A 14,342-nucleotide genomic window follows, 5' to 3' on the forward strand; every position below is an offset into this window, starting at 1 on the left:
AGAACCCCAACTAGCCATCAGGAACAGCAGGCACCAGTGCTGACTGAGACAGGGAGGTGGCAGAACAGCTACAAGCAACTGTGAGCAGAGAGGCAAGGCCTGCGGGTAGGCGCCTACACGGCACAGCACAGGTGCTCCGATGCCAGGGCTCCCGTGTTGAGACTGCCCTGGCTCAGAATGCAACTGGCAAGCACCCAGAAAGCCACAGCACCTAAGAGGGTCTAGAGTGAGGGCAGGAGGCTGGCCAGCAGAAGACTGTCCCAAAAGGAACCTCCATGGGGAGGGAAGAGACTGCACAGAAAGGAATAGGCACCGGCGGCCTGATGATCACACTGCCCAGCAGCTGTCTCCTGTGGTGTGTGGCTCGATGAATGTCACGGGCCCCACACAGAGCACGTGAGCTCACAGCCACACCATCCCCCCAGGAGCAGGGTGGCACAGTGGTCAGAGGTCGGGAGCAGAAGCCACACCAAGGAAGAACCAAACCCAGTGATGTCGACTCACAGCGCCCCCAGCGGACAGAGAACCGCTCTATAGGGTCTCCAAGACGGTCATCTTTACAGAAGCAGACTGTCACATCTTTCTCCTGTGGAGCAGCTGCTGTTCAAACCTCCACACTCCGGGTTAGCTGCCAAGCGATTAACCACTGAGCCACACCTGGGTTCAAAACCTGCCTCCACCGTGTACTGTATTTTCCTGCGTATGACGCACCCACGTCAATAATGCACCCAGGCATATACGGTACCTAGTGCTCACAGGAAACTAACGTGTGTGGAGGTTGTGTGGGCTGTAAAAGAAAAACCCATACAACGTGTGCCACAGATGCGCAGAATGTGGCACACGCTGTGCGCTCGGGCAAGTTCCTCAACCCCTCAGTCAGTCAGCCTCCGCTGCCTCACCTGTAGTGTCAGGACAATGGCCCTATCTCCCATGGGGGAGAATACATGCAAAACGTGGGAGGAAGCCTGGCACGCCCGCTAGCTGCTTTGGTTTCTCTGTTTTCTGCTATAAAATGGCAGAAATCCTACTCTTTCACAGTAAAGGGTATTCCTCAACTGGTCCCATCTGAAAATTGCTGGCAAATGAACAGTTAGTCAAAGGCAGCAGTTCTCCATCCGGCTGTGAATCAAACACTCGCTGGCGGTGGTGCTGGCATTCTGATGCAGAATGTGGAGAGGACGGCCGGGCATCCTTGTCACCAGCTGTGTCAGCAGCTGTGTCCCTCCGTCCAGCAGCACTCGCACCAGCTAACACCATGCCGTTTCATTCATCCACGGAAAACACCCCCCCACCCCCTTCTCTCTCTGCTCCCTGTACAGAGAGCTATTTCAAGGAGTTGTCTCTGCTCCGCCTCCAACTTGTCCTAGACACTCCAACCAGGCCTTCACCCCTGCCGCTCCAAACACACAGCCCATTCCCCATGCTGCCCCCCATTCCCCATGCTGCCCCCATCCCACCCCCTCCATTCCCCATACTCCCCCCACCCTCACCCTCCATTCCCCACCCCACCCCTACCTCACCCCCTCCACTCCCCATGCTGCCCATGGCCTCCAGCAGCTCCTACACTCCAGGGCTCCTACTCTTGAGGGCCCCTCCACCTACAGTGCCCCTTCCCTGAACCCACATGGTGTCCTCCCTCACTCCCTGACCTCTGAGCAGGCGGCATCTGCTTGATGACCCTTCCCTGATGCGCCTCACTATCAGCATCCCTCTGGCAAACCCCCCTGACAGCAGGCTCCCCCCATGCAGCCCCCCCACCAGGCTGCAATGCCAGGGCCCAGCCAGGCTGCTGCACATGGCCTCACAAATGTGCGTCCATCAAGGAATTGCCCCCAGCAACCCCGTGGTGCCTGGTCTACCACCCACCCTGACACACATCAGGTTAAAAGTATTTCCAAGTCTTAGTTTTTAGATCTGTAGCATCAATGACCAACTTTTTAAAAGTTCTATTAACTTATTTAAAATGAAAGATGCCACTTGCCATTGAGATTAAAATGGCCACCCTCTACTACCTTGGTTGCTGAGAAGTCAGTTAAAAGAGCAGTGGGTTCGAGCCACAGGTGTCCCGATTGTCTAACCAGGAAGTTCGCAACACACAGCAGTCATTCCCGAGGCTGTCAGATGCCAATCTCAGCTTCCTCGGGTGGCCCCGACCCTAACTCTGCAGAGCTCTCAGGTTCTGTCTGAAAGGACCTGTGTGTGCTATCTCTTAAGCTAACACCGTGCATGTCAGTGACGCTGTCGAGGCCAGAGACACACCAGACCTCTGTCCGCTCAAGTCACACCTTCCCAACGCAGTCAGCCAGAGGCTGTGTGTCCAATGAGGTCTGTCTGCTCACGCACCTTCAAAGGCAGCATACGAAAATGCCGGGCTATGTTGAAGCAAGAAGAAAACTACTTCTTTTGGGAGGTGGGGTAGTGGTTAAAGGATCTGACTGGTACCAAAAGGTCAGTGGTTCGAACCCACCAGCCACTCTACAGAAGAAAGATGGGGTGGTCTGCCTCCATAAAGACTTACAGCCTAGAAACCTAATGGGGGTCACTATGAGTCAAGGTCAACCTGACGGTAATGAGCTGGGTTGTAGCCTGAGCACTTTACGTAAAACGTGCCGACTCTGCCAGGTAAAGACGTTGCCTCACTCGCCACTGAGGAAACAGACCAACGTGGTGAAGGAACTTGCCAAGTTCTCAGAGAGTATAAGGGAGCGTCCAGGCCATCCCCACAGGGCTGCCTGCTCAGGGGCCCAGCTCTGGCACCTACAGCACACCACCTCCTACAGGACAAGTCCTGTCCGGAGGCCTTCACCCAGGCGCCAGGGCGGCAATCCCAGGCAGGCCATAGTCCCTCTAACACCTGTGGGAACTTCTGCTGCCCAATTTGTTTCTTCTTTGTTAGGGTCCTGGTCCCTAAGCTGAAACTTCACAGAATGCTAGCTGTCAATTTTAACGGCTGGCAGAGAACATGACCTCCCTGAAGACATACGCACCAGCCACTTGAAAGCTTTACTAAGCACCACTGCCCTGACATCTCCCTCAGAGATGAAAAGATGTCTGAGAAGTGGGGAAGGGAGAAGGGGCAAAGGTGACTCTGCAAAAAGCCGCACTGCCCATGCCACCAAATGCACCTAATGCCATTACCAAGGCCGTTCAACGCACTTAATGGCTTTTTGTAACCAGGATTGGATAGGACGCGCTGAGCAACTGTGAGGAAGGACTCTCCAGTCACTGCTGTCATGCCTCTAACAGATGACGCCAGTGATGGGCACACATGCCCACTGCAGTCATCACGCAGTTAGCCACTTACATTTAACTCCACTAATGCCCACCAAGAGCCTGACCCCTTATTCGCAGTCAACAAAGGGTTGCTGTACCAGCCAAGTGCTTCCTGGCCCCCGCTCTGACTGAGACATGCTGCACTGGGGTGGCCTCACCACTGCTCCCTGTATGTACGACGTGGAGCTCCCTGTTAGAAAGCACTCTGCTGCCGCCCCGCGCCCCGACACCTCCCGACTGATTTTAAATGACTCTTGCTTTTTTGTTGTTGTTGTTTAAAATGTCGTGGCTTCACATGACTCATCCTAGTGACTGGACCGCGTCTCCACTATGCCTGTCAGTCCTGGCACCCGACTCTGGGATGGCGGACAGCGGCACTGGGGCACCGACAAGCGTGCTGCCGTGCTAGCCCTGCTCCACCGCACTCCCACCCTGAAGGGAAGATGAAGTTTCTTACTTGTATCTGATCTTTTCATCCATGTCTTGAGGTGGTTCTTCTATAATGAATGAGACTAAATCTTCCAGACATTCTGCTTTTAACAGAAACTCGATAAGTTTGCGGTTCTGAGCTTTGCACTCCTGCAAAACGTCTTCCTCATCCATCAGCTCCTTCAGAGTCACGTCTTCTCTCTCTAGGAGTGTGTCTATGTGGGATGATGAGTGGAGGTCAAACTTCCAAAACATGCTGGTCTAAACAAAAGGCAGAGGGGCGTGTCAAAGGTCAGCTCACACCTTCGTTTCCATCAAACTCCAGGGCAGTGCCAGTCTAACGGACAACCCTCACACTGAATCGACGAAATACCCTGTAATAAGCTAAACTGGTAGGACTTTTTGCTTTCTCAGGAGAAAAGATAAGACTTATTGATAGCAAAAAAAAGGTCTGACTTGACAATGCTCTAAAGTAAAACTTCTGACCTGAGAAAGCAACCCCACCATCATGCTCCGCTGGGCTTAATGCTGGAGGAGAGAGGAAGCTCCGGTCAGGCACGGAAGACATGTTCCTCAGACTACTGTCTTCCTCAACTGCAACCTGAGCCACAAATGGGAAACAACGAGGCCTATGAGTCCTGTGCCCGGCAGAAGACCAGAGGACTCGTCAACGTCACTGCAGCCAGCACAAAGGCCTCCCAGCTGCACGACTGAGAGCCCTAAAACAGTCAAGCCTCCACCAGTTCCAGAACCCAACTCCTGAGAAATGAGAGAGACCAATTCCTCTCAGTGATAAGGAAAAGCACCTGAAAGTCAGACGTGAAACAATCACCCCACAATGCCACCACACGCGATGCTCTTCTAGCACCTTCCTCCCACCCGGCCCTCTCCCTCAACAACGAAAGCACCAAGTTCATCTGCTTCAAGTTACAGCTGGGAAGACAACAGAGCCCAGTGCACACTGGGAAGGCTGCCACGAAGAGACCATTTCAAAGGCCACTTCTGACCAATGAACACGTTCCTCACAGACTCGTGTCTTCCTCAACTGCAACCTGAGCCACAGATGGGAAGCAGCGAGGCCTGAGTGTCCAGTGCCCGGCAGAAGAGCAGAGGACTCGTCAACGTCGGATGCCCGCTCCACCGCCCCTCTGTCGTCCCTGCAGGCCCCTGGACCAGGGTCGGGTAAGCACCCACACCGGCTTGTGGATCAGGTGCAGTGTCACCATCTACCTAGGGTACTGCCTCTGATCACTGATCTGATCACTATCCCCAAAAAACATGCTAACACCTGCATGGAACCCAGGTGGGTCAGGAGGCACAGACCTGCTCTGTGAGGGTCTTAGTCCAGTTCTCTCATGAACGTCTGTTTCAAGAGGTTTGGACACCAGAGGTCATCCTGATCAGTGCAGTTACAGCCAAGAAAAGCACACTGCACTACAGTGGGTCACGCAAGGGTCCACTCCACACAGGTGTCGAACCCTGGGCCTCACTGAACACATAACCACACTACTACTAACATATGAGCAGAGTTTTAAGGAAGCTCAGAGAAGAACTCCTGAGGAAACAAGCTTTGGATAAGAACGTTATTACAAGCGGAGGGTAGTCAAAGCGGCCCCCATCTAACCACCCTCAGAAGCTTCCAAAGACATAGTGGTGACGCCGACTGACAGCCAAAGAAGGACACGACACGTCCAGGCAGGACAAGCACTGGACAGCTCACCCAGATCAGACTCACTGGGCCTTGTGGGCGAGGAATCTACGTGCGGGAGGTACTCTGACACTAGCTCGGTGTGACGTCACGAAGCAGAGCCCACGGCGTGGAAGGCCCAGCTGCCTGTTTCGTCAGGGGGAGGTTGGTAATTATGGGCAGAAGACATCACAAACCATGCAACAGAAGCTGTCACCACCCCCACCCACCCCACTGGGCCAGCGGGCAGTCTCTCTTCCAAGGCAAGGACCAGGAGGGAGGCCCTGAAGGGGCTGCTGGTGGACAAGGGTCACATGTCCTAGTGGAAGGAACGAGACGTCAGTCCAAGAGCAGCCTGCTTCTAATACAACCAAACCGTAAACCAAACCCACCGCCAGTGAGTTAATTCCAACTCACAGTGACCATCAGTGGGTTTCCAAGGCTGTCCAAGCAAACTGCCTCATCTTCCTCCAACTGAGCAATGGTTGAGTTTAAACTGATGACCTTGGGGCCAAATAAATGTCTCACCCACTGGGCCAGCAGAGCTCCTTTCTAATACAAATGGAAAGGAAATAAGGTCAGAGAGGACTGACACATAACAGAAAAACTACTCTGGAAAAAGTCAGTGGGGATAAACCTTAGGCATAAATGACATAAATGCCTTTGTGGGTTTCAGATTTGTGGAAGAGGACAAGCAAAAATATTTTATTATCCTGTCTATCCTTTAAAAAAAAAAAAAAGAAAGAAAGAAACCTGATGAGCAGAAAGACAGACAAAGAGATAGCAAAAGGAGGGAACCAGGGGACAAGGGAGAAAAGGTGGACCTCCCTTCTCGCGAAGAGGAAGGAGGGGGGCCGCCCTCGTCTGCACCGTGTCAGCGTGGCCATGCAGGCCTCCTGCCCTGTGGGAGCGACCCCACTAACTTCTCCCCGTGTTCTACATCTCCCCCACACCCCCACTAAAGCTCACGATGAGGCGGTACAGGGCACCACGAGACAAGGGGAGAGCCCCATCACAGGCCTCGTTCAGGCTCCAGGGACACAAGGGGCCATGAGTGCTGGTTTAGCTGAAGAAGGTCACCTGAAGGACACAAACAATAAACCAATCAGCCACGTCAGCCTGCCCCATCTCAGAGCCCTCTTTGGAAGTCTGATCCCAGAACGTGTAAAACTCTAAACTCACTGCCGTCAAGTTGTTTCAACTCATAGTGACCCCTCCTTGGGTTTCCGAGGCGGTATCTCTATGGAGGTAGATTGCTCAATCTTCCTTTCAAGGAGTGGCTGGTGGGTTTGAACCTCCAGCCTTCTGGTTAGCAGTCAAATGCCTTAGGCACTACACCACCAGAGCTCTCATGTATAAGGTTCCCAAATAACTCAGTTTACTGATTCTAACTACTTCAGTGGGGTAACTGACTGAAACCCACATCCCTTCCCCCACCCCATCCCACTGGACACGTTCGCACATTAGTCTACTTGATTGGTCTGGAAACCCAATCTGACAATTTGTAATGTCCTCTCTACTTAAGTCAGAAAACTGGACTAGTTTCAAACTTAGCCCGATGCCTTTTGTTAAATTAAGTCTCATTTAAAGTAACAAGTCTTTATTTGTAATCTCATGTACAACAGAAAAGTGTAATGGGAATTACTGAGAAATAAATTACAAAAGAGCCAACGTGGTTTCAAGCAAAGACTCAGTCTGAGCTGGATGCTCCTTTATTTCTATCAATCGAGTGGCATGAAACTGTCAATGTTCCCAAACGAAGCCAAACTTTCACCCAAATCACAATTGAAAGAAACCAAGCCAGCTGAGCACCTCTGGACAGGAGGCTCCCTGGCAGACGCCCTTGGTGCGCCCCCTGGCCGGGCTGAGAGCTCTGTACCCCTTGCCCAGGCAGGGCCGAGGCCAGGCCAGGAGGCCGAGGCATCTGAGTTCCAGGCAGTTACCCCGCTCAAGTATGGAAAATCAGTAAACTGAGTTATGTGTCGACCTTGTACCTTATACAATACACGGGAGCTCTGGGGGCACAGTGCCTAAGGCATGCCTTCGGGCACGGCCCAGGGGAGGCTGTCCTGGTCTAAGAATTGTACCTGAGAGTTCCTGAACCTGAACCGTAGCCTATGACTCCCCTAATAAACCCCATAATCTTGAGTATTGTCTGCGAGTTGTGTGTGGCCACTGCAATGAATTATCAAACCCAGGAGAGAAGAAGTGAGAGCCGTGGGAGAGAGAGCTGGTGTCAGAACTGGAAGAGGCTGGAGGGTGGACGCACGTCTGCCCTCTGCCCCGTACGATCAACCTTGGGCTGACGCTGCTGATGCTGCCTCTCCTCCCAGGTGATGTTAGATGTTAGATGGTCGGAGGCTGACACCCCCACGTGCTCTGTGCACCTGCTCAAGAGGAAATGACAAATTCTCATGGGCACTTTCCTTTCCCACCTCTCCTGAATCCACACACCTCTGCCGCTCTGCCATCATAAGCTGCCCAAGGGAACAGTCTGTGCTGTGTGGTGCCAGGGCGCACACCGCCAGCTGTCCCACCAAGCCACTTCCCCATCTTCAGGCACTAAGCTAGGCCCTGTTTCCAAACATCTCTGGCAGGTAGGGACAGCCACGTGACAGCATGTTCTCAAATGAACATGAACCATAAACCCTCTGTGTTTTCCCCTGCACCTGACGGTCCGCTGATGACAAAGGCTGTGTGATGGCAGAGCTGAAAAACGGAAGGCACCTTGGTCCTTGAGTCACCATGGGGACAAGAGCCGCCTGCAGCCCAGCACCTGCTCCGGGCATGTGACCACGAGCACAGAGCCACCTTCCACCTCGTGGAGCCATCACACACCTACCTGAGGAACACACGTCCCCTCCTCCCCCAGCCTGGGGCTCTGTCCTTTATTGGACATTTCTTTAAACACAGGACTTGAATGAAACACAGAGGAGGCCTTCCTCAGCAACTCTCTCGTAAGATGTCTGACTCCCCTCACCACCCTGGACTAAGAGGGACACTATTCAGAATCAGACACTGTGAAACGCAGACCCCCAGAGACTTGTCTTTACACTGGGTGAACTCAGACACACAGCGTACTGCCACAGAGCTCTAAAACGAACATCATGCATTTTCTCTTTTGGCCAATCAGCAAAGTGGCCGGAAACCAGTGGCACTGGTCAATTCCTCGCCTGGCAGCTTGGTATGAAACAGTTACAAAGTCCACCTGTCCACGGCCCTGAGGGGAATCGGAGCCTTTGCAAAATGCAACCACGCTAAGAAACTCAGAAACACCAGACGGAGTCGGAACTTCAAAAGAAATACACTTTAACTAGACAACCTTGCTTGCTGAAAGTGAGGATGACTTGAAGCACTTACTGATGAAGACTGAAGACTACAGTCTGCAGTATGGATTACATCTCAACACAAAGAAAACAAAAATCCTCACAACTGGATCGATAAGCAGCATCACAATGAATGGAGAAAAGATTAAAGTTGTTAAAGATTTTGTATTACTTGGTCCACAATCAACACCAACGGAAGCAGCAGTCAGTCAAGACATCAAACGACGTATTACATTGGGCAAATCTGCTGTAAAAGACCTCTTTCAAGTGCTGAAGAGCAAGGCAATCTCTTTGAGGACTAAGGTGCACCTGACACAAGCCATGGTATTTTCAATCGTTTCTTATGCATGTGAGAGCTGGACAAGGAATAAGTAAGTCCAAGGAAGATTTGATGCTTTTGAGATGTGATGCTGGTAAAGAATGCTGAAAGTACCGTGGACTGCTAAAAGGACTAACAAATCTGTCCTGGAGGAAGTGCAGCCAGAATGCTCCTTGGAAGCAAGAATGGCCAGACTTCGTCTCACCTACTGTGGTCATGTGGTCAGAAGGGACCACTCCCCTGGAGAAGGATATCATGCTTGATAAAGTGGCGGGTCAATGAAAGAGGGGAAGACTCTCAATGGGATGAATTGACACAGTGGCTGCTACGATGGGCTCAGGTACAGCAAGGATCGTGAGGCTGGCACAGGACCGGGCAGTGTTTTGTTCTGTTGAACACAGGGTCGCTATCAGTCAGAGCCAACTCGACGGCACCTAACAACAACAGCAGCCTTGAATAGGATTTAGGGAGAAAAGAGAAGCCATTTGCTCATAGAAAATTAGTTTAAAATTAAACACAGGCTTTAAATGAGGAAAAGAGAGGGAGATGGTAAAGGCGACCCAGGCTCCCTCTCTCTTCAGGGTCCCAGAGTGGTTGATCAACTGGGTTAAGTAGGTGAGATACATGGTTTTCTTCCAAAAGGGTTGAAGACTAGGGGGGCAGGGGTCTGGGGAGTTAACGGTCACCTGGTGCCACATGGATGACCTCTGCCTTCACCATGAGGGAAGACACAAGTGAAACTCAAGTTTACACACACCCAACAGGACAGAGGTGGCCTGGCTGACTAAAGCCACCCGTGTCAGATCGGCAATGCTCGTCATAGGCCCGTCCAATGACTCCACCATCTTCACGACACCAAAATCTTGACTGCAAAGCATTTCAACAGCAGTGCTTTTGTTTTTAAGAGAAAAGGCCTTTTCCCCAGAACCTCTTGGGAACTGTCAAGCACCTGAGCAACCGTGGGTATGCACTTGCGGCCCTGCAGCCTCACGGTAGCTCCTCCTGGAACCATCCTCTGTGCGCTCAGCAAGCAAAGGGCCGTCAGAGACAGTAAGAAAGCACGAGGCTGAGGCAGCGGCGAGGAGACATAGCAGTGGGCACCCAGCAGCTACCACTCAGTCAACGCCCCACCAGCAGCGCAGCGAGCTCGACGCAGGGCTTCTGGCGCTGCAGGGGCACAGGACCACCCGGGGGCCTTGTCCAAGCACAGCCGCCGCACCCTGATCCTATACCTTGGGGGTGAGGCCTGGGCGTCTGCATCTCTACCAGGTCTCTGGGGACGGCAGCTGCTCAGGGTTCAACCACTGCTCACCTCTCAGGATTCATGGCAGGGATCGAGGATCGTGCTCTTCCGTGTCTTCACAAAATGCACAGAGTGTACTCAAAACAATCGCACAGTCGTGAGGCGCAGTCGTGAGGAATCGCAGGACTGCACCAACACGGACACGGCGCTGTGACAGCCCAGAAAGCCCCTCCAGACAGGCTCACGTGAAGAGTGCCTTCTCCCCAGTGAGACAGAGAAGAACGCGACATCTCATCTCACTTCCCTCACTTCCCATCAGAAGCCCAGAGAACAGTGACACCATCAACATGCTCCCAGGCTAGCTACCAGAACTCTCAAGAGAAGGCCTACCCTCAGATGAGCAGTGGGAGGGACAGGAGGGACTTCACTGAATTTAAAGTCCAGAAGCTTCTATTCACATAAAACTGCTGAAATTTAGCAATTTTGTGTCCAAGTAGGTAAATTATACCCCACGCGAACCCAAGTGGCCACACTGCTATCAACTGGACCAGCTGAGGACCAGCGGGACTCAAGAGCAAAACAAAAGCACGGGCTCTGGTTCAAACAGGTTTACACTCCGGCAGCAGCAGGACACTGAGCCCTCTGCGCCCACACACCACCGGCAGCCCCGTGCCCCTCACCTTCCAGAGCCCAGAAGCACACATCACGAGGACTGCAGACACGTAACGCGTGTGCACACGGCAGGTCTAATGTACACGGCCTGGGACCGCAACGTGTGCAGTACCCAACAAGGCAACAACGGGAATCCAACAAGACACACACAGAACAGACTTGAAGACAACAGACGGGTTACAAGCTCTTCACGCTATTTTCCACAATGTGCTAGCCCTGATGGCGCAGTGGTTAAAGCACTCGGCTATGAGCCAAAAAGTCAACGGCTCAAACCGAGCAGACACTTTGTGGGAGAAAGATGCGGCAGTCTGCTTCTGTAAAGATTTACAGCTTTGGAAACTGCAGGGTCACTACAAGTTGGGACCAACTTGAAGGCAATGGGTTTCAGTGGGTGGGTGCCATGACAGTAACGAGTACTTGGAATGAAAACTACACGTGACCTTATACAAAAGCATGCAAACATGCACTCCTCACCCCTCAAATTCAAACTGTGTACCCTGAGTCTCCTCTAGCCACCAGCCCAGGTCCCTTCTCTGGCCACGATGGCACTGCTAGATCAGAACTGCCCTGGCACCACCTGTCACCCACGTCAGCTCTGCCTGCAAGCCACACATCACTTTAAACTTTCTACCAACCACATCAGAAATTGAAATTGATGTTATCAATTGTGCTATTTAACCCAGTATGTCCAAACACTGTTTCCACATGCGATTCTTCGTGCGCCTTTAGTCTCTAAAACCTGCGTCATTTCCCCCCACAGACCGTCTCCGTGGACTGACCCTTCCAGTGCTTGAGTCACACGTGGCTCGCAGCTGCAACACTGCACGATGCAGGGCTAGTTAACTCAGGCCCCCGGGAGCCCCCAACCTCCCTTCCACAGCCAAAGCCAGTAATTCACAACCTTCCATACACGGGCCAGTGTGGGACACACAGGGAGAGGTTACGGGCTGTGCTTCACGTTCTTCTTTGCTTTTAAAATATAAATACACACGAAAAACCCTGCACAGTCTATACTACAACTCAGGCAGGCGTTCTTCAACTCAAAAGAAACAGGTCCCAAGAAAACAGGCCTGCTCTCTGCGTCCGAAGTCTAGAACTGCTTTTAGCAAAGAAAGGGCGTTTTCCAAGTTTCCATCATGAAATGAGGTACAGGGCTGGGTGTTGAACCAGGAGGGCCACAGCAGCTCACCACTCACCAAACTGAAGAACAGCTGCATGCCCCCGGGACCCTGTTTCCTTTTACAAGTGGATTCAAAAATATCATAAGAGGAAGGAAAAATGCCCAGGTCACTCAAACGTGCTGAAGACAACGATGTTTGGTTGACAGGGAAGAAAAACAAACTACTGATGTTAAATGAAGCAGTATTCCCCCTCATCCTGAAGAAAACTGAGACCCAAACCCACCTGCTCATCCCATAGGCAGCAGAGTCTGTACTCTGGCCATGCTTCTGAGCAGGAAGGGGACAGGAAGCACTGAACAAACCAAAGACTGTCCTCTGGGCTCAGCTCCTCACCAGCGTCCAGACACCTGGGGCCTCAGGCTTCTCCCAAACTGGGACTCAGCGATGCAAGAGCTGAACTGTTCAGTGACTGACAAGATTCAGGGTGGAAGGATGGTGGGCTACCGGGCTCCAGAAAGCTGTGGGTGGCTGCTGACTTGGCCCACCAACAGCTGCGTGCCACTAAGACGGGTCCAGGACAAAGTGTCCATAAACAGATGACTGCAGAGTCACCTTGAAGGAAGTGACCCCTTCATGTCCAGGAAAGGTGGCACCTACACAAGAGGCAGAACACGGACCACAAGGAGGAACCTGGCTCTGAACGGACGGGCTTCGCCTCCCTGCGCTTCACAGGTACTGAGTTTCACAGGCTGAAGCCTCTGGAGCCATTCTTCCAACAGCACGTGCTCACCTGCCGTCTCGGGGTCCCACTGTGGACATTCTCCCAGGATCTCAAACGTTTTCATCGTGCTGTTGCACACTTAATAGACTGCACTGTGGTGGAGACAACTCTTGTATGCAATGGGAGACCACACAGCCGACGTGGCTCGCCGGATTGCGCCATTCGCTTTACCGCAGTGGGCTGGACCAGGACACGCACCGTCTCTGCCTTCTGCCCACATCTGTGCTGAGTACTAAGACTGAGGGAAAAGGTGGTAACAGGCGTTGAAAGTCTACCCAGTCTTTACCATCTGGTTACACTTAGGCCTTAGCCCCCAAGACCAGACCAATTAAATCCAGTTTGGATCAAATTCTCCGAGGTGCCCCTACACAGAGGTGATGAGGCCAGTACACATTCAGAGCCAGTGTCATTGTATTTGCTTTGCAATTGCTTCTTCCAAGGCAGGTGTGGAAAGCAAGCCACGCTCTATTTTGTTTCCAGGTGGACCCTGTGGCTTCTCTGACAGTTGAGCTGTGCTCTGAGTAGCAACGCAAGGCTCTGGGTCCATCTAAGGTGAGCACTATGACACAATTCACAGGGATTTCTGGAGCGTTACCATACGTGCAATGAGAGCTACAGGAGCAGTCTGATCAATGGTCCTGGCCTTGTCAACAAAACTGAGAAACCAACAGCTAAACACAGACGCTGCAAAGGCAGCGCGCCATGGAGAGGGCTGGACTAGGAGACCTCACTCTACACAAGGGCACCACCGGGCCTCAAAGGAGAGGCAGGCTGTGGTCCGCGAGGGAGAGGCACCGAGTATCCCAAGCCAGTAGACACACCTGAGAAGAGCACAGAGGACGGGAAGACCCTGAGGCTTCAAGGGGAGTCCCAGGAGGAAGAAGGTCCCAACAACAGGAAGAGCCTCTGGGAAGGTAGCCGGCATCAGGGCCGGCCACGCCAAGACCTCCCTCAAAGGGCCACATGTAAGTGCACAGCGGAGTGTGCAAGCTTGTGGCCGAGGCCACAGGGAGCCAGTGAGAGTCCCGAGTGAGAAAAATGCAGGTGAAGCACCTATAGCAAAGGTTCAGCAAAGTGTTTCACCAGCACCCAGGAAGAAGGCACCCATTCATTCTGAAGTCAACGGGAAAGCAAGGGAGAGCAGGTGCCAGGTAATAGGTGGCGTTCCTACGAAGGAAGGAGAGGGAGAGGCCGCCTAGTCTGGCCAGGGTGTGGCGAAATGTTTTCAAGGGACTGCATGTGGGGCAGGAAGAGGAGTGGCTGAAGGTAAGCCCACCTGGTTGGTTGACACGTACACAGCAAAGTCAGGTAAGGCTAGGCCCATGCATGCCAGGAGCAGCAGTGAACCACGTGCAGAGGGACTGAATGCACACAAGGAGCCCCAAGAGCAAGCGGGCCAGTGAGTGACCAACCTGGGGATGCAGGGAGACCGCGAGGCCCCGCCACTGCCTCAGCTGAAAACCAACGTGTGCCTGGAAGATTCCACACGGC

The 14,342-nt window shown here is 52.7% G+C and overlaps 1 protein-coding gene across 1 annotated transcript in view; it reads right to left on the reverse strand.

The window, feature by feature from the left end:
* PPP6R3 (protein phosphatase 6 regulatory subunit 3) overlaps positions 1–3,957 on the reverse strand; it is a 71,948-nt gene extending 67,991 nt beyond the window's left edge. Inside the window, exon 1 of the mRNA XM_007944672.1 lies at positions 3,731–3,957. Within this exon, the coding sequence (XP_007942863.1) occupies positions 3,731–3,957 (227 nt within the window). The remainder of the gene's footprint in view (positions 1–3,730) is intronic.
* Between the last annotated feature and the right edge of the window lie 10,385 nt (positions 3,958–14,342).

Source organism: Orycteropus afer, unplaced genomic scaffold, assembly GCF_000298275.1.
Source record: "Orycteropus afer afer isolate SDZICR_OR568_19922 unplaced genomic scaffold, OryAfe1.0 scaffold00130, whole genome shotgun sequence".
Taxonomy (NCBI): Eukaryota; Metazoa; Chordata; class Mammalia; order Tubulidentata; family Orycteropodidae; genus Orycteropus; species Orycteropus afer.